General features: G+C 46.7%; 1 protein-coding gene across 2 annotated transcripts in view; it reads left to right on the top strand.

Annotated features, from left to right (window-relative positions):
• The window catches only part of USP43 (ubiquitin specific peptidase 43), an 87206-nt gene that overhangs the window by 5570 nt on the left and 54731 nt on the right, over positions 1 to 26905 (top strand). The window contains exon 2 of one of the 2 annotated variants that reach the window (XM_060271792.2): positions 11059 to 11199. The exons of the other annotated variant lie outside the window; for it this stretch is intronic. Within the exon in view, the coding sequence (XP_060127775.2) occupies positions 11059 to 11199 (141 nt within the window). The remainder of the gene's footprint in view (positions 1 to 11058; positions 11200 to 26905) is intronic. 2 annotated transcript variants of the gene reach the window in all.

The following is a 26905-nucleotide window of genomic DNA, read 5'->3' as shown; positions in this document are numbered from 1 at the left end:
TTTGTTCCCCTTAATGGCCCATCACCCAGGCTATCGCCTTTTCAGGAAGCTAGCCTGACTGATCTTTTAACACTTGCTGGATCCAGGGGTTAGGAGGGTCTTGGGCATACAGCCTACTCCCCCTCTTCCAAATCATAACATTATTATTATTATTTTACTTGGGGATGGAGTGACTTCCACCGAACACAGCAGGGCTTTCTCTTGTGTAAACCTCCATAGGCTCCTTTTACAGTTGCTGAAACACACACACACACACACACACACACACACACACACTTGTGACTGGATCGTCACAGATCTAGCTAACATTGCAGAAATAAATAAGAACTTCCACATTGCCCAGTGTCACCTCACATGCAGGTTTTCCTTGGCATCAGCCCACGCATTCATCTGCCAGCTCTTGAGAATTGAGTAATCAAAATGATGTATATATGTTTGTGTGCCAATTCTACTCCCTGCTGGCTGTCAGTCTGGGAACCCACCAGCTTCTCAAAGATGCCTGGTAAATGTGGCCTCTCTTACTTGAATGGGAGCTGGGAACCAAGCAGTGCAGAGGGAGGATTTTCCCGAGGGGCCTGGTATAAAACGGGAACATAAAACTTAGGACCTCTAGACAACACTTCCCATTTCTGAAATGTACCAGCCAGACATACTTTCTTTGGTATTTTTTAGTTGAGGGTTTGAGTTTTGGGGATTAAAATCGGATTGCCATCTCCAAAAGCTGAAAGAAGAACGCCCTGGTTCAACCTCAGTCCATGTATGACAGTTGTAGCTGCTGGTAGGTGGGAAGGCACTTTAGTGCGTACACACCCTCTGTTTATTTATTGTGAGGCTGAGTAGTGATGTGTTTGTGACGGGCTCTGTTTCTAGGAAACAGCAAGGCAAAGGACTCCGGGAAGGAGACTGTGCAGGGAAAAAGACGGCGAGCATAGAGAGTCCTGTTGAGAAAATTCCTCTTGCGCTGGTGCCATCAGAGGCAATTTTCGCATTCCTGCAGAACAGAATCTGCCCTTTTCCAGTTCCACTTGAGTCTGCCTAGCACACTTCTGGTTTACAAAAGGACTTGGGAGTGGAGGGGCCTCACTGAGTCTTTCTCTCACACAAATCCCTCTGTTGTCTAGTCACTTGGGAACCGATTGCTACAAGGAGCCTCTTTGGTAACCTTACCCTGGGAACTCACCCGAGAAGATCTTTTTTTCATTCAGCTCTGTTCCTGATGATCAGGTGGAGAGGAGGGGAGGCTTCAGAGCAGGGGACCTCTGGCTGCTTGGAATGAACTGGGTTGCTCCTGTAACAGCCTTTTTAAACATCCAAGCGCAGATGCTGAGTTTGAAGCCCTCTTCAGTATCCAGTACTCTCATTCTGCAGCAGCATTTTTAACCTCAGGGCATTTCAAGAGCGAGAGAGGAATCTTTATCCATCATCTCTGCTGCTCTTGAGCCACCCTAGATCATCCCTGGGCCTCTTCGCACTTTCCACATTACGTTTGCCTCTGCTATGCGTAGTCCCCATGATACAGTGGAAGGGGGTGGGGTGCAGCTCCAGGACTTACTGGTACTTTCTATTCAGAATAGGAACTATGAAATCATCAGCCAGAGATCCTCTGGGCTACCTGGGTGCGGAGCATCCCAATTTATCCTCATAATAGCAACAGCCCTGTGATGTAGGCTAGGCTCAGACAGTGATTGAGGTCCAACTACGGCCACACACTGAATTTCATGGCCGATCAGAGTTATGAAGCCGGATGGACTCCTCAGCCCAAATGCAACATGCTAACCTGGTGGGAGGGGACCTTTTTTGGCCCAGAACACCAGATCTTTCTCTGTCCTCACCCCTGTGGGTGAACATTGACGGATGGGCAGTGCCTTCAACCTTGCTTTCTGCAGGGATCACCCGAGCAATCGGGTTCCCCCTGGGGAACTCAGCTGCACAGCTGACCCAGCTGCGTCTCTTCCTGGCCCTTCCTGGCACATGATATCAGGTGGTGGGACAGGTGGGCATGGTTTGTGGATCATCCCTTGCTAACTGATCATTCTATGACTGTCAGCTGATCCTAACAAGACTGAGTACCAGCACAGTTGTCTTCATTTTTGGACTCTCCTGGAGTCCAAGACTATAGACTCTACTTAGGGGTGCAGCTGTGGGGGCCATCACAACAAACTCCAGCTATTCAAAATTTACAACTACACCACTGCTTAGACTGAGAAACCCCCATTCCAATTGTGCATTCCACTGTGCTGTGTGAGTAAAAAAAAGGTAAAGGACCCCTGACAGTTAAGTCCAGTTGCGAACGCTTCTGGGGTTGCAGTGCTCATCTTGCTTTACTGGCCGAGGGAGCTGACGTTTGTCTGCAGATAGTTTTTCCGGGTCATGTGGCCAGCATGACTAAGCTGCGCCCTTTACCTTCCCGCCAGAGCGGTCCCTATTTATCTGCTTGCACTTTGACGTGCTTTCAAACTGCTATGTGGGCAGGAGCTGGGACCGAGCAACGGGAGCTCACCCCGTCGCAGGGATTCAAACGGCTGACCTTCTGATTGGCAAGCCCTAGGCTCTGTGGTTTAGACCACAGCACCACCCACGTCCCGTGTATGAGTACCAGGTTAATCCAGTACTGTTTATTTTTTTAAAAAAAGTTTGAAGAGCAACAAGGGTAAACACATCCTATGTATACTCTGCAGTTTCAGAACAAAACAAAAAACACAGCTTCCTGGCTGTGCATCCTCCTGTTGAGAACACAATACCCCTGGAGGGCAAAAATATCCCTCCATCATTGCCAGAGTGCAGGTTCTTGAATAATCCTTGAAAGGGCTAAGTATCACTTTCTGCCCCACTGCTTCTTTGTGGAAGTATGTCCTTTTGAAGATCTGCCTTTCTTTACAAAACCCAGCTATCAGGGCAATATATTTATATCCCACCTTTCTAGTTTATTTAATGAATGTATGCCCAGCTTTCCCAAGTTATCCATGGCAGAATTAATGGGTAATAAAACCCATAGGCATTACTAGACCACCTCCCATAACAAGGCTGTACCAATGCAAGAATGGTAAGCTAGCAACAAAATTCCATCAGGGAAGACATGGGGTATACCTGTCTCCTTAAAGAAAACAGTGCAGGTGCCAGGCACACTGTTTTGGAGAAGGTATCCTACCAACAAGGCACCATGACTTAAAACTCCCTGTCTCCAGCAGCTACCCACCTAATCTCCATTGGTGGAAATACCTGGAGTAGTATTTCTGATGATTACAATGGATGGGCCAGTTTCAGTGGGATACAGTAGTTGGGTAACATCTGGTTTGCTCCTCAGACAGTAGAGTTATCGGGGCCAGAAGGATCCAAGACCTGATTCTCACAGGCCTCCACTGGAAAATGGAGACAAATGAGCAATACCTTTCTTGGGTTTCTGAAATGCTGCTTCCACATTTGAATAATAATTTGCCTATGGGTGTTAGGAACCTCTGTTCTCATTCTCAGGTATTGTGAGGTGAGGGACATGCAAATAAGGGTTGTGTAGATGATCTTCTCTCCCCCAACTCCAAACTGTGTGGAGCCATTCCCCTTCTTTCAGTGGCTTCGGTGAATAGTTGGTGAATCCTGTCTGGCCTACTCTGTCCTGTGCTGAAAATGGTTCATGTTGTCCTAGCAATTCAGCTGAGGCAATCATACAGGGCTAGAGGAATGGCTGGCTCTTCCTTGCTCAGCCCAGATGCCTGTCAGTTTGGTCTGCTCTGAGATGGTTTGGCTCATGTTTATTTATTGCCCTTGTTTCTGCTGAGCCCATGCCAGTAATATCCTACTTTTTGTTGCGATGCTGCCGCTACCACACCAGTGACCTTCCTTTTCTTTCTTCCGGCACATACTTGATCAGCAATAAATGAGGTGTGTTTGGGGGGAATTAAACAAAGCCCACAGCAGGCATTCAGATCCCAGACATAAAGAGATGAAAGCCACAGTCTTTTTTCCAACTCATTTTGGAATTTGGTTAACCAGGAGCACCTGAATTTGAGGCTGTTTACTCCCACGCGCGAACATGACTAAAATCCACATTCCCTCACTTAAGCCACTGGGATATAAGAGCAGCTGAAAGTCATGGTTCATATACAGCGACAGAGAGAAGCTTATGCCTTAATAAAATGGTTAGCCTTTCAGGGGCCACAAAACTCTTTGAGTGTTTATGCTACAGTAAGCTAACACAATTATCTTTCTGGGAATTACTAATGTGAGTTGCCACTCACCACTTGTTCTGCAGTTATATATTCATGAGTTGGAGATGCAATGTATAGTGTTTTGCATAATTTTGGTATTCTCGTGACACAAGCATGGGCAGTTGGGGTGTGTTATTGTCTCCAGACTGTTGGCCTCCAGCTGGGGGCCCAGGACCCACTTCTGCAGGGATAAGGAATCAAGCCTTCTAGGACTCTTCCCAGGTCACATACCCCCCCCCCCGGGAGTGCCCCACCCCACCCCAACGTTGTTATTTCCTAGAGTGCTTTTGCCTGGCTTGAATGTGTTCTTGAATCGTAGACATGCTTCCTGTTTGCCAGTAGGGAGGTGTGTGTGAAAGAGAGAAAGGAAGGAAGGAGGGGAGTCATCAGTTGAGTGGGGATTTGAACCCTGGTCTCCCAGGTCCAACCAGTACACCATTGCATCTGACAACATCCCTTCTTCCAGATGTCCAGAAAATCATTGATAGAAAGTATTTAGGTTGGAAGCTTTTGAATGTGTGTGTGTGTGTCTGTGTGTATAAGTAGTGCCTACTTTAGAGCAGTACTTTTGCCAGAATTCAACAATTAAGGTTGCAAAAAGTTTCTTTGGAGAAGTAGTTTTACTTCCCCTTCCAGCTCAGATTGAAATATTTCAGCAGCTCGCCATTTGGCCATGCCCACATTGAATTAGCAGTCAGCTTTCATCAGCCACATCTCCATACTGCCCCTTCAGAGACCAGGAAAACCAGGCACCTATCTTGATGCAGGGGGATTTAACCCCCTTCATTCTATCTGAAAGTGGGAGGGATACAAAATGGCAGTGGAATAACCAGACGTGCTTAATTTGACCTCTACATTTCTTGCCTTTCTTAATGTGGGAGTGGGTGGAACTCCCCTAGGTTAATATCTGCATCTCAGGTAGGGACAGTGCTTCCTTTCTGGATGGGACACAGGGCTACACATACCCCTAAACATTTTGTGAATTGAAGTTTGGCCTCATTAAGGGGCAGTATTTCAATAAGAGTAGGAAAATGAGAGTACCCCTAAACATTTTTTTTAGAAAAAAAGCACTGGGTAGAGGCACAGGTATAGGAAGAGTTCAAAAAGTTGGCAAGCCTAAGTTTTTTTAAAAAGCCCAGACACTTCATCACCATAAATTGCTCATAAAAACAATTTTGGTGAGCGCCATCCCTTTTCCCTGCCTCCTGTTTTCCCAAATTAAATGTTCATTTGCACAGACACAGTAGCCTCTGCGTGTAGCACGGAGCAGAGTAACTGACCTGCCTTTTTGTGGGTTGTGCAGCGCAGCAATTTCTGGTGATTGCTGCCCACTCCTTCATGTTGTATAGGCTCGCCAAGGGAGGCTGCTGAGAACAATGTTTTGCTAGAGTAATATTTCCCTTGCAAGTCTGGGTTTAATTTCTGTTTAATAGGATGGTTATTATGCAGCCACAAGGCTTCAGCGATGAGCTACCTGCTGAGGTTTCACTACACGTTACAGATAAGTATCTGGAGGGCAGATCTGTTAACACTCAGTTGGCTATATAGTTCCGTTAATAATCAAGGGCTTGTTAGCATTTAATTGCTCTTCACTGCCCAAAGAGCATGGGAAAGAGCCTTGCTTGAGGAGGAAGTGGGTCTGAACTGCTTCCACAGCCTGCCCTCTGGGCTTTTGAACTGCGTGTGGCAAGATGGCTGCTGATGGATTCTGGTCTACTAGAACAGGGACCAGTCACTTGTGGCCCTCCAGCATTTGTTGGACTCACTCCCAACTTCCATCAGCCACAGCCACCATGGACAGTGGTGTAGAATGGTTGGAGCTGGAGTCCAGCAACACATGGAGGAACGACAGGTAGAGGATACAGGTGATGTCTCACATCTGACCTCACCTGTTAGAGGGACCCTCAGGCATTCTAGCCTCACAAGGCTGGTTTGACCTAACATGTTACATCAGCAGAAGCCCTGGGCTTCTTCTGGCACAACTGGGTTCCCCTCTTCTCCTCCCCCTGCACCCCCAAAAATTGGCTCAGAGGGGTGTTTTGGGAGAACACCCAGAACACTTGGGGGGGGGGGTGGAGGCAAGGGGGAATCATTCCATCTAGGAAGCTGCAATGCTTGCTAAGAATGTTCAGCAGAGCTCAACATTGAATTCCACCCACTATGCTGGGGGCTCCTCGAAGGGAACATTCCAACTTTACCTCAGGCACGGCTTTGTGAGTCCTGTCACATAATATCACTGCAAGGGCACAGGGTGCAAGACACTATATTGCCTGAGGTGGGAAAATCAAACGGTGTTCTCTCCCCGCTCTCCCGTCCCCAAATCTCACTCTCCATACATGTTGTACTACGCACAACAAACGTAGACACCTTCACCACAGGAGCTGTGGTCAAGCCAGAGGTCAAGCCAGGATCTGGATATGAAAGGTGCAAGCTGCACCCAGACCAGGAAGGCTAAGTCCTAACTGAAATATGAAGCCGTCTATAGCTGTTCCAATGACCAGCTTGGGAGAATGGTGCCAGTCCGCAGCCTGAGGTTACAAAGATGCTCCAAACTGCAGTTTTGATGGCTGTCCTCATGGGCAGCCATGCACATCACTGGTGGCTCCTGATAATGTCAAGTACAGGCTGAACATCAAATGCTGATTGAATCCCTTTCCTTTGGAGTTGGCATGTGCCATGATAATTTTACACTTCTTAGCCCTTCAGCTAAGAAGGGCTGCACCTTCTCCCCACCTCCACAATTCTCTTCAGAAGCTTTCATCTCCCTGCTGTTCCTGGCTAGTACCAAAATCCTATGGGGAGTGAGAGAGTCTCACCTGCCTGGTTTTAGCCAAGGCATTTCAGTGAAGCTCAGGTGTGGTGTGGGCAGCCCTGTAACTAGTGCTCCTTTGTGTGGGGATTACACGAGGAAATTGTGCTTGCATGTGTGGGAATGACTGAGATCTGGTGCTGGCAAGCCACACCGATCTGCGAGAGTGTGGGCATTAGCACGGCAAGCCGGCTAATGTCAGAATGGGAAACACGTGAAGAAGGACAGGTCAGAGGCTCAGGTCAGCAGGGCAACAGGTCACAACAGAGCTAGAAGGATCTAGGAGGATCTGGATGGAACTGGATGAATCAGGACAAACCAGATGGGTCAAGCCAAGGAGGGCAACACAATGGGAACTAGGAGGGGGTGTTTACAGAGTGACATGTGCTTGGAGCATGGACAGAGGGCATGGCAAAACAACACGTGGGCTATGGAGGATGTCTTAGGGAGTGACCGGGTGTGACGTTACAGGAAACACCACCTTGTATGGGACTGCACTGCTGTAATTGGCTAGAAGTTACACTGTCGTTGTAATGATTAACTGTCATCCTGAGCTTTCAATAAAAGGAAGCCCTCGAGCTCTGCTCTTGGTCGCCTTCCCATTGAGTTCAACCTGCCTCGAGTTGTGCCGTCTTTGCCCCAGACAACACCTTTGTACACCTGCATTCCATCACAGCCTGGCACAATGCCCCATGCTTGGCACACATTCTTTCTGTGCGTGCTTTTTGCTGCATATTTCCAGGCTCTTAGTATTCCCGTCTCGGCATACTGATTGTCACACTTAAACAAGCATAACAGTATTTAGGGAGCAGCTTGCTCTTGAAATAGAACATGTGGGAGAAGTTAGTGTGGAGAGATGGGGGAGTGAGGGGGAATATACCTTTTGGAGCGCAGGAGGTAGAGCCTTAAGGCATGGAAGTGCCCCGGATTGCACAGGAAAGGGGGGTGGTGGGGAGGCAGCCTAATTCTGACCACCAGATGCTGAGAAGAAACAAGGAGTGGTCATCACATTCCTACCTTGCTTGCATGTGGTGGCCGGAGGCATTTGGCTGCCTGCCAGGGAAGCGATAATGTGGGACTAGATGTACCTCTTTCCCCCTCCTTCTGATTTAGCAACAGAGTGTTTATTTACATTCTTAAAAAGGTCATTCCTTCAGCAATTATGGCATCGAGGTTGGCTTGGAGACTTAGGCTGTCACATTAGAGCACCATAATCTCTAGCAGGCTAGTGCTTCGGGTTTCCTCTTGCATTGCAATTCTGCTTTTTCAGTACTTCGCTTGGGGACAGAATTGATGGGGGGAAACCCATGCAACTCTTGGCCATCCTGCACAAAGAGAGCTCCGCCTTGGGTAGCATTTGCTGGTTGCAAATAGGGTTGATACCTCCGCCCTCCCAGTAGGGCACCTGTGGCTTTAAGGGAGGGGTGGGAACCGTGGGTCCTCTATTTTTTTTTTTGCTGGACTACAGCTCCCATCACTCCTGACCAGTGGTGTAGAGTGGGTTGCCAGTGCCTGGGGCTGTGCGGAGGGGTGGGTGGGAGAGAGGGAAACGGATGGAGCACATTCAACTGCCTAACAGTGTCTGCGTCACCCAGGAGATCACGGCTGCAGAGATAAGAAAAGAAGAGTCCTTCCGTTGTCTGGAGAAGTCACTTCCTGGTTTGCATGGAGAAGCCGTTTCAGCGGAGCACAACAATTGAAGTACACATCTGTCTTGAGGCAGCACCGGGGATTAGTGCCTCCTAACAGTTTTGCACCTGGGGCTACCACCCCCTGCCCCCCACGCTACACCACTGCTGTGGTAGATGGGAGTCATAGTGCTGAAGCATCTGTTATGCCACCACTGCTTACCAGCTTCATGAGAGACAGACCACTGCTTTTCCCAGCATAGATGGGGGGGGGGAGAGTTCTCCTTGTGAGTTTGTGCCCATCCCACAGCTCTTAAAGACACAGGCACCTTGCCAGAATAAAGTGTGTGGGGTGGCTTCATGGGTACCAGGGGCAAGCTCATAGTGAGTGGCTTTGGGCACAGGAAAGGTGTGCAAGAGGAAGGTTTTTCCAGTTTTTGTTAAGCTGGGCAGGGTGATGTTCAGAGCTGCAACTGACTGCAACTTCATAGCAGAGATAATTGGCTCCTTTGAAATAATCCCCTTGTCAGCAAAGCACAGCAGGAAGTGGCTGGTTTTGCTTTGTGATCTAGGAGGACTTCTTTGGCCAGGAGCTGCAGGTAGGGCACCAAGGTGTAGCCTCCAAGAGGAAAGAGCAAAGTGGCCCTGACAGGCAAAAGGGAGAAAGAGCCTGAACTCTTCTTGTCTTCGCCCTCCTGGGTTCCCAACAGTGTAGCTTTGGTTGTCATGGTAACTGTTGAGCAACTCAGAGGCAGGCAGAGAGCCTGTGTTTGTCTCCTGTAGATCCGGCATTGGGGATCAATTTAGCATCCTCTTCTATTGCTGCAGGGACAAAACTGTGTTGTCCCAATTCTTTCCTTGTGAAATATAAGCAGGGGTCAAACTGCAGGGGGGCATGATCTAGGAACTGGGTAGGTCTGGGGATTATTATTATGATTTTTGAAATGTGGAGTGAGCAATTCTGGTTTTGCTAAGTCAGGGGAAGGTCACTTGCACAAATTGATGTTGAGGATGATGCCACACATTGTGGGATAAGCTTTTCTAGGGCACAAGCATGGTGTAGCTGTTAAAAAGCCAGTGTGTTTTAGTGGTCGTCCTCGACTAGGAAGACTTCGGTTCAAATCCCTGCTCAGCCATGCAACTCAGCCTAACCTACCTCAGCCTAACTTAAGGATAAAATGGGCAGGGGGGGAAGCTGCGGATGCCACCCTGTGCTTCCTGTGGGAATGGTGGGTTACAAACATAATAAATAATTTGAAAATTTTTGCTAGATTATCTGCAAGAATTGGACCTTTTTTCCAGCAGGGGAGAAATAGTCTTCTTTGTAGCTTCAAGAGCAAAGAAAGAAAGAACTTGTGTCATTATGTAAAGAAACCTACTGCATTAGGTGTAGAAATAGGTTTGATGTGTGTTGCATGGCCCAGCACAATTCTGCCTTGGAGAAGTTCCTACTTTGTTAAGATAAAAAAGTGAGGAGGAAATGTCAAATTGAAGAGTAGTTCAGCAGCAGCCCCCCCCCCCCCGCAACTCCATTGTATTGACCAGATTTACAACTATTCAAACTTATTACACCCAACAAATGTTCTACATTTTTTCCTTCTGTTAGGTCAGAAATAGGCCTTGTGCGAGTTTTGTGGCTGCCTTTGCCTAGCTGAGGCTACCTAGATACATAGAGGGCAGTAGAATGGGGAAAGCTTTGAAGCCATGGGGTACCATCCCACACAATTCCCACACAATTCTCTGCCCCGCTTCTATGGCTACTTCTTCCTGTGTCCCTTCCCTTTAAAATTTCCTTCATTTCAAACTCCCCGTCCTTGCCTACTGCTGTTGCTGTCCTTGCTACAAATAACACCATGCTCTTTGAATCCTGCCATCTTGGAGCCAGTCCAGATTATACAGCAGAAGTCATGCAAATGTGCCCTGCATAATTCAGGCCGAGCTCTCGCTTAGGTGACAAGCCTACATTTGGGCTGTGCCCTTTCTCTTATTTCAGTCAAGCTAATGAGTGACCCTTCTAGGGTTACTCAGTGTGACTCTTAGGGCTTGTTCTCACTCAGGTGGTAAACCTTTGTTTGGACTGTACCACTTTGACTGCAATTGGGGGCGTCCCTTGATGGACTGCTGCGCCATATCAAACAGTTCCATCCCCACAGAAAGTGGGTGTGTCCGGGAGAACACTTCTGGCTTACCTTCTCTCTGATGTGCCAGCCCCCACTTGCACTCTGAAATGGTACAGTCTAGACATCTTGTTTTGATGAGATTCTGCTGCTCTTGGCTCTTTTTGATTACCCGCAATTTAGCCCAAGCAGAGGGGAGATCAAGGCATATGAATATCTTTTACCCCTCCATGGCTAGGGCTCCTTTCCTACACCATACAAAATATTAACTCTGAACTCTTGGTTTTTTTTTTAAACTGCAGAATGTCGTATCTAAGTATGGCGCACAGTTCCGCGGAAACTCACAGCATGATGCCCTGGAGTTCTTACTGTGGCTGCTGGATCGTATGCATGAAGACTTGTGTTCGGTGTCTCTTAATCAAAAACTGAAGGTGTCTGGAAAGGTCAGTGCCTGGCAGGGGATACCCTGAAAGCTCTCTGACTTTACACATCAGATTGTAGGAATGTGCATAGAGTAGCTTTTGCATCTCATTTCTCCTTCATTTGAGGGGCGTTCCCTCAGCGTGCAAATAGTTCCCAGGTGACAATGGGATCGGCTGCTAATGTCACAAAAAGCACTGGTGTATTGACTGTTTTTTAAGCTTTGATTTTATTCTACTGTTTTTCACTTTTGTGAACTACCGTACCAGGAGATTGTGTTTAATTGGATGGAATTTAAATGCCAAACAGTCAATGATGGCTTCACGAAAACAGGGGGAATTAGTTACATTTCCCCAGTTCCTTAGAGAGATAGCGGGTGCTCACTCCCAGGTGAAAGGTTCCAGGTTTCCCAAATGCAGTCTGTTATCTTCCCCTCCTGCTCAGCTTTCAGACTTTTCCTTTCCCTTCCACGCTGCGGAGTGGTTCAGGAGGAGATGGTAGACTGACAGACCAGAATTCTATTATCCCAGGAGCTATCTGTGCGCCAATGCAATTTGGTATCTGTAAATATGTGTCTGCTGGTTTCTGTATCGCAGTGCTTTACACACTTCAAGTGCTTGGGTCAAACTTATTTCCTGCATTTTGACTTACAGCACACACATGCTCTCTCGCACACTGCTATGCCGTGTCTGAGTCAGAAGATGATGGATACCCATCAACCCGAGCCTCTGGCAAAGCACACATTTCTCCTTCCTCTACCTGACTCTTGCCTTAATTATGGGGCTGGTACAGGGAAAAGCTGACTGAGGTGGGACACGCCATCCTGCCTTAAAACCGGGACAGGTTTCTGATGGGAGTTAAATGGCTTGTTTACCTCCTTAGGGCCTACAGGAAGGAGGCTGTATCAGGTTTGGCCTTTGGTTGTACAAGGTTTTACCAGATGTGGACATCTAAATCAGTGATTGAATAAAAAAAGGACCTAGAGTCAGTGTTTTCTTCCCCTGATGTGAATGTGGGCCTGCAGGTGTTATGTGGGGGTGGGGGGTTAAGGTGGAACTACTCTGGCTTTGATTATCCGTATGTTACCGAGTGAGAGCTGTGGCAGTGCCAGGCTGTTCCAAAGTAGCCCCCTCTCCCTCTTTTTTGCTCCATTCCTCACTTCTCATCCTAAGGATCTAGGCTCTTGCTCTCCGTCTTAGCCACTTGCTCTTATTAGTGGCATAGGGACACGTTTGGCACTGTGGTCTAAACCACTGAGCCTCCTGGGCTTGCAGATCAGAAGGTCGGTGGTTCGAATCGCTGCGACGGGGTGAGCTCCCATTGCTCTGTTCCAGCTTCTGCCAACCTAGCAGTTCGAAACTGGTAACTTGCATACCAGTGCAAGTAGATAAATAGGTATCACAATTGCAGAAAGGTAAACGGCGATTCTGTGCACTCTGGCTTCCGTCACGGTGTTTCGTTGTGCCAGAAGCGGTTTCTTCATGCTGGCCACTTCAAACGCCGGCTCCCCCAGCCTAAAGAGAGATGAGCACCGCACCCCATAGTCGCCTTTGACTGGACTTAACCATCCAGATGTCCTTTCCCTTTCCCTTATTAGTGCCATGTGCAGAATCTTGAAGTGCCGGGGCTGCCTTTGGCACCTGGCATCCGTTTCCTGGGTACGTTTTGGTTCCTTTCTGGCTAGAGATGGGTGTGTGGCTGAGAACAAAATCTCCTCCAAGATTACTAAATGTGCCACCCGGGAAAGTGATGCCAAAGTATTAAAATTAGGGTTGCAAACGTCAATCAATATGTTAATTGACCTGTGGCTTTCTAGATGTTCTTGGACTCCAGCTCTCAACAGCCCTGGCCAGCATGGTCCAATGGTCAGGGATGATGAGAGTCAGGGATGCCGGAGAGCCATGGCTTCCTCAACCCAGCAGCAGTGGGGAACCTGAGACCCTTCAGATGTTGCTGGACCACAGTTCCCATCATCCATCCCTGACTACTGACCATGCTGGCAGGGCCTGATGGAAGTTCACATCCATCAAAATCTTCAGGGCCTCAGGTTCCCCCAGATCAGGTTTTGATCTGTATGGTTGGAAGTTAAGAGCTTGTTCAAATCTCTGAGTTGGTTTTGGTTCTGCTCAAAAGCTTGCTCCCTATTTTGTGGCATTTTTGTTGGTCCTAATAAAGATATATCTCTATGTCTATCTTTATCCATGATATCTATCTATTTTATGATTCAACTACATAACTTGCACATCCAAACTCTCTCAATAGTTAGTGTGCTTCCCCTTAGGCTGTTTCCTTCTAATCGTCCCACACGCGTACATATTATATACTAAGTACTGTAATCAGTGCATTTTCACTCCCTTAATTAGTGATCTTGTTAATGTATGTTCTTATGTTTGTTGCCTGTATTTTAAACTTTATTTCAAAATAAAATCCCATAGGTGGGATTCAACTAATGAGTCCCATCAGTGGAAATGCTGCACAAGGACTGCTGTTTGCCCAGCAGCACTTCTTCCTCCCTTCCCCCCAGGGTTCCCCACAATTGGTTCTGGGGTGGGGTGGGATAACCCCCTGGAACAGTGCACTGGGGGAGGTGAAGGGGGGATTGTTCCGTCTGGCAAGCTGAAATGCTTGTCCTGGAGGAATGATAGCCTTGGCACAACACTGAATTCCCCCTCCCCATGTTGTTGTTGCTTAAATCTGTGCAAGGCTGGTAGTGGTGATATTTTGGTAAGGGATGTGGGGCTGATGGTGCTAGCTCATATCCCAAACTTAAACCTTCCCCTCAGCTGCTGTTAGCCATGGAGCTGAAAGAGGCAGGTCCATTATGTACCTGACCTTGAGACCCCTCCAAAGTTAGCAACAGCTTTGGTGTCAGCATTGAAAGCATGGAGGAAAGAGGGGGGAAGCATGGAAGAAATGGTCTCTTCTAGTGTGGTGGCCCTGATCCAGTGTCCTCTGGTGGCTTTTAACCTATTTATCAAAAATATTTATTTTGTTTTATTTCCAAACCCAACGAACAGTACATGTACCATATTTCTGACAGAAATTTCCCCCCTTTTTATTATAAAAAAATTATTCATTTCAAGTAAGAAAGCATAGCAATACATTTCCTCTTTAGGTATATATGCAAAATCCATTTATGATATTTCTAAATGATCTTCGTTCAATATACTTTGCAGCAGTGTCCTATTCTTGTCCTGTGGTAGAGCCCACAGAGCAAGGCAGATCTGTCATTTCAGCACCGAGGAGAGCTCCTAGTGATCAACTTGTTCCCACAAGGTTTTGAAGTGAAGCAAGGCCTTGTGTGCCTCTGTAAGTCTATCTCTGCTAAGCTTAGCGTCTTTGGGGAGAGCTAGAGTCTTTTAAAGCAGCCTTTCTCAACCTTTGGTTCCCAGATGATGTTGGAACTCCAACTCTCATGAGCTCTAGGAGCTTCCGGCAGCCAATCAGAAGCCATACTTTGGTTTCTGAATGTTTAGGAAGTTGAATGGACTTCTGGAACGGATTCCGTTCATCTTCTGAGGTACGACTGTAGTTTTTATCAGCGGAATCCTCAGGCTTCAGTTAATAGTTCACATGGCGACAGATGACAGACTTGCTGACAGATGTATCTCTAAGCAAGTTCTGGACTTAATAACAGGCTTTTTGAAATCTGAGGAGAATTGCCTACAGTAAACAGTACACCAAGGACTGCACCATCTTGCCCAAGCAATGGCTCAACAAACCCACTTCATGGAAAACTTTGCAAAGGCCCGGCTAAACACTTTGACCTTCCAGGTGGACTTGGCCACTTCCAGATGTATCATAGAGTTAAGCCGAGTAGGTGAAGGAAGTCTTTCTCTGCCTTTCTCCTCATTGTGTGAACCCCCATCAGAATCATACCACTAATCTGCCACTAATTACACTTTCAGGCAGCTTTCTGGAATGGAGTGGCAGCTGCTTTGCTGCTGGCAAAAACAGTATTTATTTATTTATTTTTTAAAGCAAGCTACGGAATGTGCCTGTCTGTCTGTGGCTCATGCACACGGAGCTGGAGTAAGGGGGTATTTATTAAGACAGCGCACTTTTGAGTCAACGGCTCCTGTGTGTTGTGTTTTGCTGAGGACAACTGTTTGAATAAATGTTCCAACAGTCCACACCCTCTCTGTTGGGAGAGAGATCAGGGAGAGGGCATTAGAGCCCATCCGTCAAAAGACTTGCTTTGCTGTATATGATGGGAGCCTCCCACCTGTTCTGTGAGGCAGAGCAGATTGAGATGTACAGTGGTGCCTCGCAAGACGAATTTAATTCATTCCGCGAGTCAATTTGTTTTTTGAAAAATTCGTCTTGCGGATCGCGGTTTTCCATAGGAATGCATTGACATTTCTTTTTTTGCCCAAAGGAACGCATTAATTAAATTTCAATGCATTCCTATGGGAAACCGCGATTCGCAAGACTAATTTTTCGCAATACGAATTGACTCGCGGAATGAATTAAATTTGTCTTGCAAGTCACCATCAGATCGCAAGACGCATTCGTCTTGTGAAAAATTAGTCTTGCAGGGCATTCGTCTTGCGAGGTACCACTGTACTTCTTTGTCCTATTATGCAGTAGCTGCCATCACTCTCTGCTTTCTTAGTCTCGAGTCGGGAGACTTGAGGGCTTAATGGATTTCTTCTGGGGAATGGCGTGAATGCTCTTATGTTTAAAACTTTCAAAGGCAAACCGCATATGGCAGTGGGGCAGCCATTTCCCCTCTCCCTGTAAGGCACAGCATGGAATTATGTACAGCCACTTACGGAGGGATTTTCAAAGGCATTCTTAACCTGCGTGGTGCCACACAGCACTTATCTCAAAGCGACTGTAGGACTATATAAAAAAACCAAACCTTGGGCTTTCCCATGGATGATGGAGCAAGCTTGTTTTCTGCTGCTCTGGAGGGTAGGACCTGAACCAATGGATTCAAATGACAAGAAAGGAGACTACCACTAAACATTAGGAATAACTTTTCGTTTGACAGTGGAATGGACTACTTCCGAATGGGGTAGACTCCCCTTCACTGGAGGTTTTTAAACAGAGGTTGGATAGCTTCTTCATTGTAGGGGGTTGGACTAGATGACCCCTGGGATCCCTTCCAACTCTACAATTCTATGATCCCATGACCACCTGATAAACTGCAAGCAGCCAGACCCTGCAGAAATGTGGACTACTCCGTGTGTGTGTGTGTGTGTGTGTGTGTGTGTGTGTGTTCAATCCAAGCACTGCTCCAGGTGGTGCAAGTCAGGTAAGTTTGCTCCAAAATGCAGAGTGAATCTCTTAGCAGCAGCTAACCTAGATAAGCCAGTCAAGAGCTGGTTCGGAGGGTTGGTGAGAAACTTAGTATTCTGTAGTGCCTTGGAAATGGGTTCATTTAGGGTACTGTACTGGTTACTTGTCAATAAAGGGAAGAGAAGTGAGAAATGGTTGTATTTCTCATTGGCCAGAAACAGGAAGATTTTCCGCTTGGAATTTTGATATTTGTATTTTCAGGAAAGTGTAGGATCTGCATGCTTTGCTCACTTCCCTGTAATGTAGGAAGGAGTATTTAGGACAGAGATAGGAGTACCTAAAGGTTGCACACAGAAGGGCTGGCTATTTCCCCTACATGTACATTTATTCTGTGTACATTCCAGGATTTGCTGATAGTGGCAAAACGGGGATGTAGACTGCACTTAGGCAACACTCTCCAGAGGGCAATGGTAGCCTGTTCTACATGTTGGAGATAATAGCAGTGTCCTACCCTACAGGGTTATTGTAAAAATTAATGAGATAAAGGATGTAGAGTTGAATGGGCATTCACAAATCCACCGTGTCAATGCCAAGTAGTTCTACCAAGTGCCACTATTACTGTAAGAATATCTTGCCTGATGGCAGTTTCTACAGCTAAGTGCTATATCTGTGAGCCTGGAAGAAACAGAACTTCAGAGCTGGGTGGAAGAGCAAGAAATATGCATGAACGTAGCCAGGATTTTTGTTGGGGGGGCAGGACTTTTGTTAGGGGAGCAGAATCAATGTGATTGGTCAGCTAGTTAAGTATTTCAATTGTTTTACTTGATCTTGGGGGGGCAGCCCCCCCCTGCTACGCCCATGGTCCTAAGTTTCTCGTCTGGTGCTGGAAGGAGATGTTGCAGATATTTGGGGGGCTAGTACCAAGCTGCCGTTGCTGATGCAAATGTCTCTAACAATCATTCTTTAAATTTTCCGTGTCTGTAAATTGAATGAAAGACACACATATGCACATATAGGTTCTCTTTTGCGTTTTTTTAAAAGAAATATTACTTCAACAGCATTCCAGAGTGATACATTCCAGGCTAAAAAGAGAGTGTTATTTGACATCAGATTATCTTCTCTTGACTTTTTCAAGTATGCAGTTGAATTTTTGAAGCACATCATATAAATTATACTGTAACGAGGAGTATATTAGTCTGGTTCTCAGTTTATAGCATGTCCTGCAACTCTTACCCTCTTATCTGATCTCCACGTAAACAGCTTGTTTCCTCCCTCAGTATTCTAATACTACCCTTTTTTCATGCACTCCCTGGAATCTCCAAAGGATCTCCCCAGAGCAGCTCTATTGCCTGTCCCAGCACTGAGCATTACAGCGCTGTGATCAGAGATGAGCCCTTTGCCTGCTACCTGTGAGTAAAAGGGCAGCTGTGGAATGAGGATGAGGAAGAAGGCTGCCTTTTACTTTAAAGAGCAGGCGGAGGGGCTTATCTCCAATCTCAGCACTGTGCTGCTTAGCACTAAGAAGGGAAGTAAATGATCCCTCTGGCTGCTCTTCAGAGAACTCCGGGGAGTGGCAGAGGGATTCTATCTCTTGATCTCAGCACTGAGACTGGGAGATAAAGGACTCTTATCTTCGGACCAGATTGGGAGATGAAGCTGCGCTCGAGACTGGTAGGTTACTTCCCGCGTGTCTTTGTGGGCCAGATCTCGCCTGTGGATTAGCCACCCCTGACCTAGCACTATATCATATTTTCAGTTGGGGCTATCAGGGATGCTACAGAAGGAGGGGAAGAAATAATCAGATCAACCTTTATCACACAACACCCCTCATAAATATATTTATCCATCCTTGTTTTAATGCTAATCAGATGCATTTGTCTAGACGGCTTGTCTGCATTTGTGACAGGTGTCAAAGTGTGATTGGCACCTACCCCTAGGCAAGGATGAGAAACCACCAAAAAAGCACAAGCTTCTTTCTTCACCCCCTGGCAGGTGGTGGCTTAGAACCTGCACCCCAGCTAGGTGAGGTTCCCCTTGGAATCTGCTAAGTATGCTAACGGGTTTGTTGCCGTGAGTCACTGCATGCAAGGGTAGACAAATCAATAGCCATGGGCACTAACTGCACAAAACCCAGCTTGAAAATATGCAACAAGAAACCAAGCATTGTAGTGGATGAGTGTGTGATAATGCCATCCTTCTTGCATTATGTGACAGTGACACAACACAGTGAAACTGTGGAAGTTGGAGCAATTAGCAAAGCAGATTGATTTGTTCAGACTGCAGTTCTCTATGCAGGAGTAAGCCCTGCTGAACCCAGTGGGGTTTACTTCCGAGTAGACATGTGCAGGAATGCACTATTGTTAGCTTTTCTGGGATCTGCTCCAATTGTGATTTGCCCTGGTACTTTGATAGGAGGTGTACCAACTACTTGTCAAGGGAGAATCTAACAAACAACAACAACAACATATTTATACCCCGCCCATCTGGCTGGGTTTCTTCGGCCACTCTGGGCTGCTCCCAACAGATTATTAAAAAAACGATAAAACATCAATCCTTTTTAAAAAAAACCCTATACAGGGCTGCCTTCAGGTGTCTTCTAAAAGTCAGGTAGTTGTTTATTTCCTTGACATCTGATGGGAGGGCGTTCCACAGGGCGGGTGCCACTACCGAGAAGGCCCTCTGCTTGGTTCTGAATGTTTCCCATGGCTGATTCCTCTTGCACTGGAGGTAGGGGTTCCATACTGATCCCAACGCTCTGGGTTTTTTTCTTTTTAAATGGAAAGCAATATATAGCCTGCTCTTTTTGCAAGGCTTATGTGCCCTCATTTTAAGTAGAAATTGGAGCTTGAAACAGACTCTGTATCCCTCATCCCCTGTGTTGATGCTTAATTGAGACAGGGCCTTCTTAGTGGCAGTTCCTCATCTGTGGAGTGCCCTGAGTCTGTCTCCCTCATTGTTAACATTCATGAGGATAAAAAACTTTCCTGTTTACTCAGGCATTTGTTAGCTGTAATATACTGTTCCTAGCAATCTTGACTTTATTAGCTGTCGCGATATGTTTTTAGATGTTCTTAATGTTTTTTTAAAAATACCTTTTATTTTAATTTTATTTTATATTCTGTTACTTTGCTACTTGGCTGTTTGCCACCCTTTGGGTGGAAGGGCAGGAAACAGATTTTTAAAACCAACCAACAAACGAAAACACACTTCTGAACTCCTTGACAGCTCTTGTGCTCATGCCAACTGTCGCTACCAGACATGAGTTTTCCTCAGATGTATTCATTTAACTTTAATTTATTTCATCTTTATCCTACCCAACTTCAAACAAGTGATCCAGGGTGTGGGGTGCATCAGATATATAAAACCAAACTAACAATAATATAACAATTATTGTTATATTAAAACAACAGTAAAAACAATTATAATAAAAGTACAAGAACAATAAGAAATCAATGGGGACAATCTGCACCACTACAGATGGGTCCAGCGCTCCTGGATTTTCCAGGGAAAGTCCTCTGCCCCAAGGCCCTGATTAGCTGTTACCAGTTAGTGTAAATAACACTGGGCAATTCCTTTGACTCCCATTTGGCAGAAATAGCAGGAGTATGCTTCCCTTAGATATCTACTTAGGTAGTTGTACATGAGCAATGGTATACAGGGCTGCCTCGCTTAACGAATGCCCTGCTTAACGAAATTTCCGCTTAACGAAAGGTTTTTTCTAGCGGAGGTTGCCTCACTAGACGAATTTGTTTTACGAAAAATTTGTCTAGCGAATCGCGGTTTCCCATAGGAATGCATTGAAATTCAATTAATGTGTTCCTATGGGCAAACCCCCCCCCCCCAATCAATGCATTCCTATGGGATTCGCTAGTCGAATTTTTCGTTATAAGAAAAGACCCGTGGAACGAATTAAATTTGTCTAGCGAGGCACCACTGTAGCCATTTTTAAATGTAAGCATTCTTACTTAGTTGACTCTTGAAAACTGGTTTTCCTGGTAAAGGCGTCTCTTGGCACACAAAACTCTCTTATTGCTTGCTTGCTTTATTTATTTATTAAATCTATCCTTCAATTGTGAGTCTAGAAACAACGAAGAAAGGGGGCTGACTTTTCAAACAATTCAAATTCAAACAATTTTCTGTATGGGCATTGCAAATATGAGAGAGAGAGAGAGAGTGTTACAGAGGAGGTGGGAGGATAACTGCTACCCCACATTGCCACAATAGCACTTCTGGGAGGGAATTGTATTGTGAGCAAACTCTACATTCTCTAGGAAGCTGCTGAATTTTTCCTTAAGAAAAAGGCATCTTCTGTGAGTAGCTACAGCCTCCCAGTGATGATATGCTTGGCTTTGATGCAGTTTCCCCCACAGAGAAACGTCTCCCTGTTAGGAAAACAATAATATCAGAAGAGGTGCTGAAGAACAAATCTGGTTTGGGATGTGAGCCAGAAACAAGAGGAAGGGGCCGTTGCCATCCCCCCCCCTAATGAGCTCCCATCATGTAATAAGCCTGGATCTTGGCAATTCGTTTACGTCTCCAACAAGACCCCGTATCTCTGTGCTTTGCTTTTACTAGCAATGTCAGGCTGGGCACATTGCACCTTCCGAGGCTGAACGCACTGTAATCCTACATGCTGAGATAAATGTTTGATTGTGCAGCCCTTATCTCTTGCTCTGCTGCTGGCTGTGATTTGCTCAGGTGGTTCCTTGGGGAAGACAGGGGCGTGTGATTCCTGGAGCACTGCAGGCACGAGCGTGAACACACACTCTCTCTCTGCTGTCCTCCCACCCTAGATAGAGTGGCTTCTCAGCTGTGACAGAGCTCAGGCTTTTGGAGTTGCCTTTGAAGCACCTCTGGACACTCTTCTTCTTACAAGGTCTTTCCAGCTCAGGCTCTCGCAATCCCACCACACTGTGGTCTGATGGGCGGAGGTGGCACCCAAGGAACTCCTTTAGGTCCCCTGTATTGGGTTTTTTAATTTCAGGTAGAATGCTTAACCTTAGCCACTGTAGATACCTACAATCTGGCATGTTTTCACTTCCCTTTCATGGGACAAAGAGTGCATAGCTGTAACTAACAGAAACTCACAGGCTTTTGTCTGTCGCCCATTGAGGTACTCGTTGTCACTTGAGGCATTTTTTAAAATAAAAACAAAATAAAAATCATTTTATTAACTCATAGTAAAGATAGATGAGTAGATCAAGCCATCAAAAGAATGTAATTCTCTGCCAAGCCAGAGCTGTACTGACTATGTCATGTGCATTCTTAGCCTATGCTCTCTCTCCCACATGCATTCCCCCCCCTGCATGTGTTCACACCTTTCTCTGTCTCCTTGCCATACATAGATGCTGTCTGTGTTTCTCTCTTACACACACACACACGGTACCCTACCAAGAGGAAATCACCTGCTTCTGTGCAAGATACACGAGGCTGCCTAGCAGCTGAAGCGAAAATTAATTGGCACTTATCTCAGTTTGAAAATGTGCCTTTTGTCAGAGCATGTGGCGAGCACTGAACTCCTTCTGCACAAAGCACTGTGTTTCCCTAATTGCCACTGGAGACTTCAGCCTCTGGGGAAGAAGCTCTTAGAACCTGATTTTACCACAAGTGGAGGGCTTTTGAGGGCGGGTGGGAAAGCTGGAGGGCAAATAGACATGAGGTCAATTTGAAGATTCCTGCGACAGGCAAATCTTAACAGTAGGACACCAGCCCTTAGCATACTGTATATTCCAGAGCAATAATTGGGATTGGGAAAGGTATTGTTACACGCCACCCCAATGACCATGGTGGTGGAAGATTCCAGGGGTTCCAGACACTTCCCCAGGTTTTGTGTTTCCTTTGGAACTGAGGCACAGCAGAGACCATGGTGTCTTTATGATCTGTGGTTTATTTTCACACATTTACAACCTAAGGCTGCGATGGAGGGGCTCACAGCATTAACACTCCAAGAGGGTCCTTGCGTCTCCCATGGCCACAGTCTTGGGTGCCAGCAGAAATCAGCCATGGCCCTCTGTCCCTCTGCTCCAGCTTGCTGCGTTTAACAGACTGCAACTTTCCCCTCACACCCCAGCCAAATGCAATTCTAAAAACAGCTCCTCTCCTTCCAACTCTAAAACTCTACTTCAGATGCTCTTGTGTTTCTAACTAATTCTGAGTTGAGGGTGGGGCCCCTGCCATTTGCCCTCTGGCACAGAGTCACTAAGGCAGTGTTTCTCAAACCTGTGTCCCCAGCTGCTGTTGGACTACATCTCCCAGCATTCCTGACCACAGGCCCTGCTAACTAGGGCTGATGGCAGTTGTAGTCCAACAACATCTGGAGACCCAAGTTTGAGGAATGCTGAAGGAAGACTTTAGTGGGCCATTTTGTCTATGGGGACACCCATCACCACTTTGTCAGGAACCAGAAATATGGCAAGCCCCATGCTCTGTTCACACGTGTGTGTGTGTGTCTCCTTCTCTCATGCCAGCTGCATGCCTACTTCAGAAAGCACAGTTGCCTCAGCTGCATTCCCAAGAGAACTGCATTCAGCGCTGGCCCACCCACGAGGCAAGGAGAGGCAACTGCCTAAGGCGGCAGGATCCACAGGGGCAGCAGATGTAGATCTTTATTCCCATCTTGTTCCTGATGTAGATCTTCACTCACCACCTCTTCTGCAGTGGCGAGGGGCCCCGCCGTTTTTCTATTCATCTCAGGTGCCAAAAATGCATTGGCCTGGCCCCCACCACATCATTCCTTCACATCCCTTAAATAGCCTCCTCTACCCTGGGCAGATGGAAGAATTCATTAGCCATCACTGATCCTTCCCTTGGCCTGGTTGCATTGGCACTCTCACAATGTGCGGCTTATGCAGGGCTTCCTTTCCAAGCTGCTAATTCAGTCTCGGAGGAAGAAAGGGGGGCAGGTGAATCCACTTTCACACCCATGTGGATTCTTCAGTTGTAGAGTGGGAGCTCTGATTCCATGCAGTCACTCAGCAAGAGAGCTCCAGGGCTGGGGGAACCTTGAGATAAGCCTTTTGGAGTGTGTGTGTATGTGTAAAAGCAGATGTGCTCAGCCTTTTAAAAGAAGCAGGGAGTGCTTGCGACTCTGAGGCCAACAGCTTAGGTAGTGAAACCACTGCTGGTTAATTTCTGCCCCCCCCCCCAAGGCTCCCCATCTGTTGGTAGCTTCACTACTCCACTTCCCACCTCAGCCTTTTTATTTGGCTCCTTTTTATTGGGTCTCTTCCAATCCTAACTGGAGATGCTGGGGACTGAACCTGGGGCCGCCCGCATTTAAAACATATGCTGTACCATTGAGCGATGACCGTTCCCCGTGGATGGACCACACCACACCAGGCAGAAGAATTGCTTCGAGAAGGTGCACACTTGATGGTGATTATGGGCGTAAGGTACCAGGAACAGGCTGCTTATGTTTATGTTTTTTTAAAAAAATAAGTATGGGTCAGATCTTAGTGTTTGTGTCTAATGGAGGGAGAGTTCAGTATATGTACCAACGTAAGCCTCTAAAAGGTAGCTTTCGATAGATACATGGACTGGAGAACCAACCACGGAATCTAGAGCATCCTGGGTTCTAGGTGTGACACACAGCTCAGGTCTGGCTATAATTCTGCTGTAATGAATGACATCATTTATAAAGAGTGATATTAAAGACTTGACACAGCTTAGGAACTTTAGACTGGAGGCAGCTTAGCAATGTTGGTGGTCATTAAAGCAGCCACCCTGCGCCATTTCCAGGACTTGGGTGGTCCACCTACCTGTTCAGCAACTCTGAACAAAAGTAGTTTTATCTAATGACTCTCTGCAGCTGTTTCTCTGTACAACAGGGGACCCAAGTTTGCGAGTTGTTGTTCTTTTTGCCAGCCAAAACATATGTGACCGAAATGGAGCAAGCTGTATGAATTTAAAAGACACCAAGTCTTGAACTAAACCTCCCGTTAAAACTTTCGCTTAATATTTATTCTGTGCGCTTCTGCCCCTCTCTTTAAGCGGATGCCTATCTTGTTCTCTTGAAGCATGGTTTTTACTCTCAGTGGCTCTCCATTTCTGTGAGAGCTGGGATCCTGGGCTGGCCACCTAGATCAGGCATCCCCAAACTGCGGCCCTCCAGATGTTTTGGCCTACAACTCCCATGATCCCTAGCTAACAGGACCAATGGTCAGGGATGATGGGAATTGTAGTCCAAAACATCTGGAGGGCCAAAGTTTGGGGATGCCTGACCTAGATTCTCTTAGAGTAGGGGTGAAAAACCTCATGTTGTTGGACTCTTGACTCCCCATCCAGTAATGAGGGATGATGGGAATTGTAGTCCAGCGACAATAGGGAATGCTGCAGGCTCTTCAGCCTTGTCGTTCTAGATTCTGATGGCTGAGAAGGAGCCACTGGTCCTTCCACCTAAAAGCGACCAGGTTAAGGCCAGGCATGTGGAAAAATCTCTGCTTTTCCAGATACTGTCCATTGCGCACAGTGACCTTCCTGATTCCACTAGCTCGGAGAAGCCTCTGTCTTGAGGGAAGTTCCCTGAATGGCATTGTGAAACCCATGACTGCACTTGTTCCACTCGCCTTTTTTCCTGGTTAGCACACAGCTTCCGCACTTTAGTAGGTGCTCGGAGATGTGCGTAGCCCTTGTGTGCTTTTTTTGTGGAGCCTTGGTGTGTTGTGTGCTAGGCTCTTGGTGTGTGTAGGCAGTCCCGTTCAGGGAAGCTTTTAGTGTGCGATGTCATATTGTGCTTTTACTATTTTTTGTTGGGAGCTGCCCAGAGTGGCTGGGGCAACCCAGTTAGATGGGTGGCATATACATTATTATTATTATTATCTCGAACCTGAGGGAAAGGAGCTGTGGAAAAAGACCCGACTACTCAGGTGAGGTGGGTGGGGTTGCCCTGAATGCTCTGGGACATATGCATACTCTTAGGTACTTGCACCCAGGAAATGACCCCTGAGTCATGGTGCATAGTGGTAGCTATCATGTTAGGTTAAAAAGTTAAGAGAGTTTGGCTAAAGACCACCTTAAAGTTCATCTTCAGTAAGAGTCATCATTCCAGGCCAGTAATCCCATGCAGACGCCAGCTAACATCAGCCCCACTACCTTGCTCCCACTGTGTGTGTTTGCACAAGCTCACATACACATGTAAAATGCAGGCAGGTGGGGGTGTTTGTGTTCATCTGCAATGCGCCCAAATTACCTCTTGCTGTGTAGTAATTAGCTAGTATAACTGGCGTTATCAGCCTGGTTGTTAAAACCTGGATGGGCTGTAATTTGGTAAGCTGACTAATGCATCTTGCTGGCAGCAGCTGACATGCTGTTTTCGCACATACTTTGTATTTATATTTATTTATTTGTATTCGAACATAGAAGCCATTGTTTGGCCAAAGCAGAATGCGACGATTATAAAGTACAAGATGCGCAAATGTGTGTGATGCAGTGGTAAAACAGTAAACACAATAAAATTGAGCGGCATAAAACCGAGAGGCCGAAGCAGTTGGCATCAGCACTTAACCAACAATCTGGGCAAGGGAGCAAATCAGCCCATGATGCAGGCCTGTTAAAACAGGATGATCTCCACCAGTTTCTTGAAAATTGACAGAGAAGAAGTTTCCAAGGGCTGGTTGCCACAACTAAGAAGGCCCTGTTCTGCATATGCAACTCCTGAGGACCTCCATGGGCAAGCGTAATCATACGGGAACAAGTAGCAGGGCCTGGGGAACCAGTAGCCCTCCAGATGTCACTGGACTCCAGCTCCCATCAGCCCCAGTCAGCATGGCCAATGACCAAGGATGATGGGAGTTGTAGTCCAACAGTATATGTAAGGCACCTCTGTTTTAGAGCTTTAAAGGTGATAAGGAGCACTTTGGATGTGTGCAGAAAAAAATGGCAGCCAGTGCTGCCCCCCAGCAGTGGCCTGCTAACATACCACCTGCAGTATCCAAATGCTTTTCAAAGGCAGCCGTGTGGAAAAAGTGTATAGCGATAGACTCCAAGGAACAGAATGATAATTGAAAGGCAAGGGGATAAACAATGTGCTGTTGTGCCGGAGTAGTAAGCCCTAAGGCAGTGTTTCTCAACCTTTTTTGGGCCAAGGCACACTTGTTCCATGAAAAAAATCACGAGGCACACCACCATTAAAAAAGTTAAAAAATTTAACTCTGTGCCGCCCTATATTGACTATATAATTATGACTGTAAGAAACACTTGCCAATTGCTGTGTTGGTTGCAATCTCCTGTAATAAGGCTTCACAAGCCGCTGATTTCTCTGCCAGCACAATCCTTTGCTCAGCAAGTTTCAGGTTGAGCTCATCCAGCCAGCTTCTTTATGTTTGTCTAAAACCACCCTCCCGTGGTGGTGGCTGTTGAGAGCTGCGCTCGCCCCGCGTCGTGACCCGGCCGGCTTCCTTTCCGGCGGGTCAGTGGTGTGTATTGGCGGCCGCCAGGCACATGACAATGCAAATCGCCCTTCTCGTCGCGGCACGTCGCGGCACACCA

This window comes from Zootoca vivipara, chromosome 2 (assembly GCF_965207765.1).
Source record: "Zootoca vivipara chromosome 2, rZooViv2.hap1.1, whole genome shotgun sequence".
NCBI classification, from domain to species: domain Eukaryota; kingdom Metazoa; phylum Chordata; class Lepidosauria; order Squamata; family Lacertidae; genus Zootoca; species Zootoca vivipara.
This window is presented reverse-complemented; position numbering and strand designations above follow the sequence as displayed.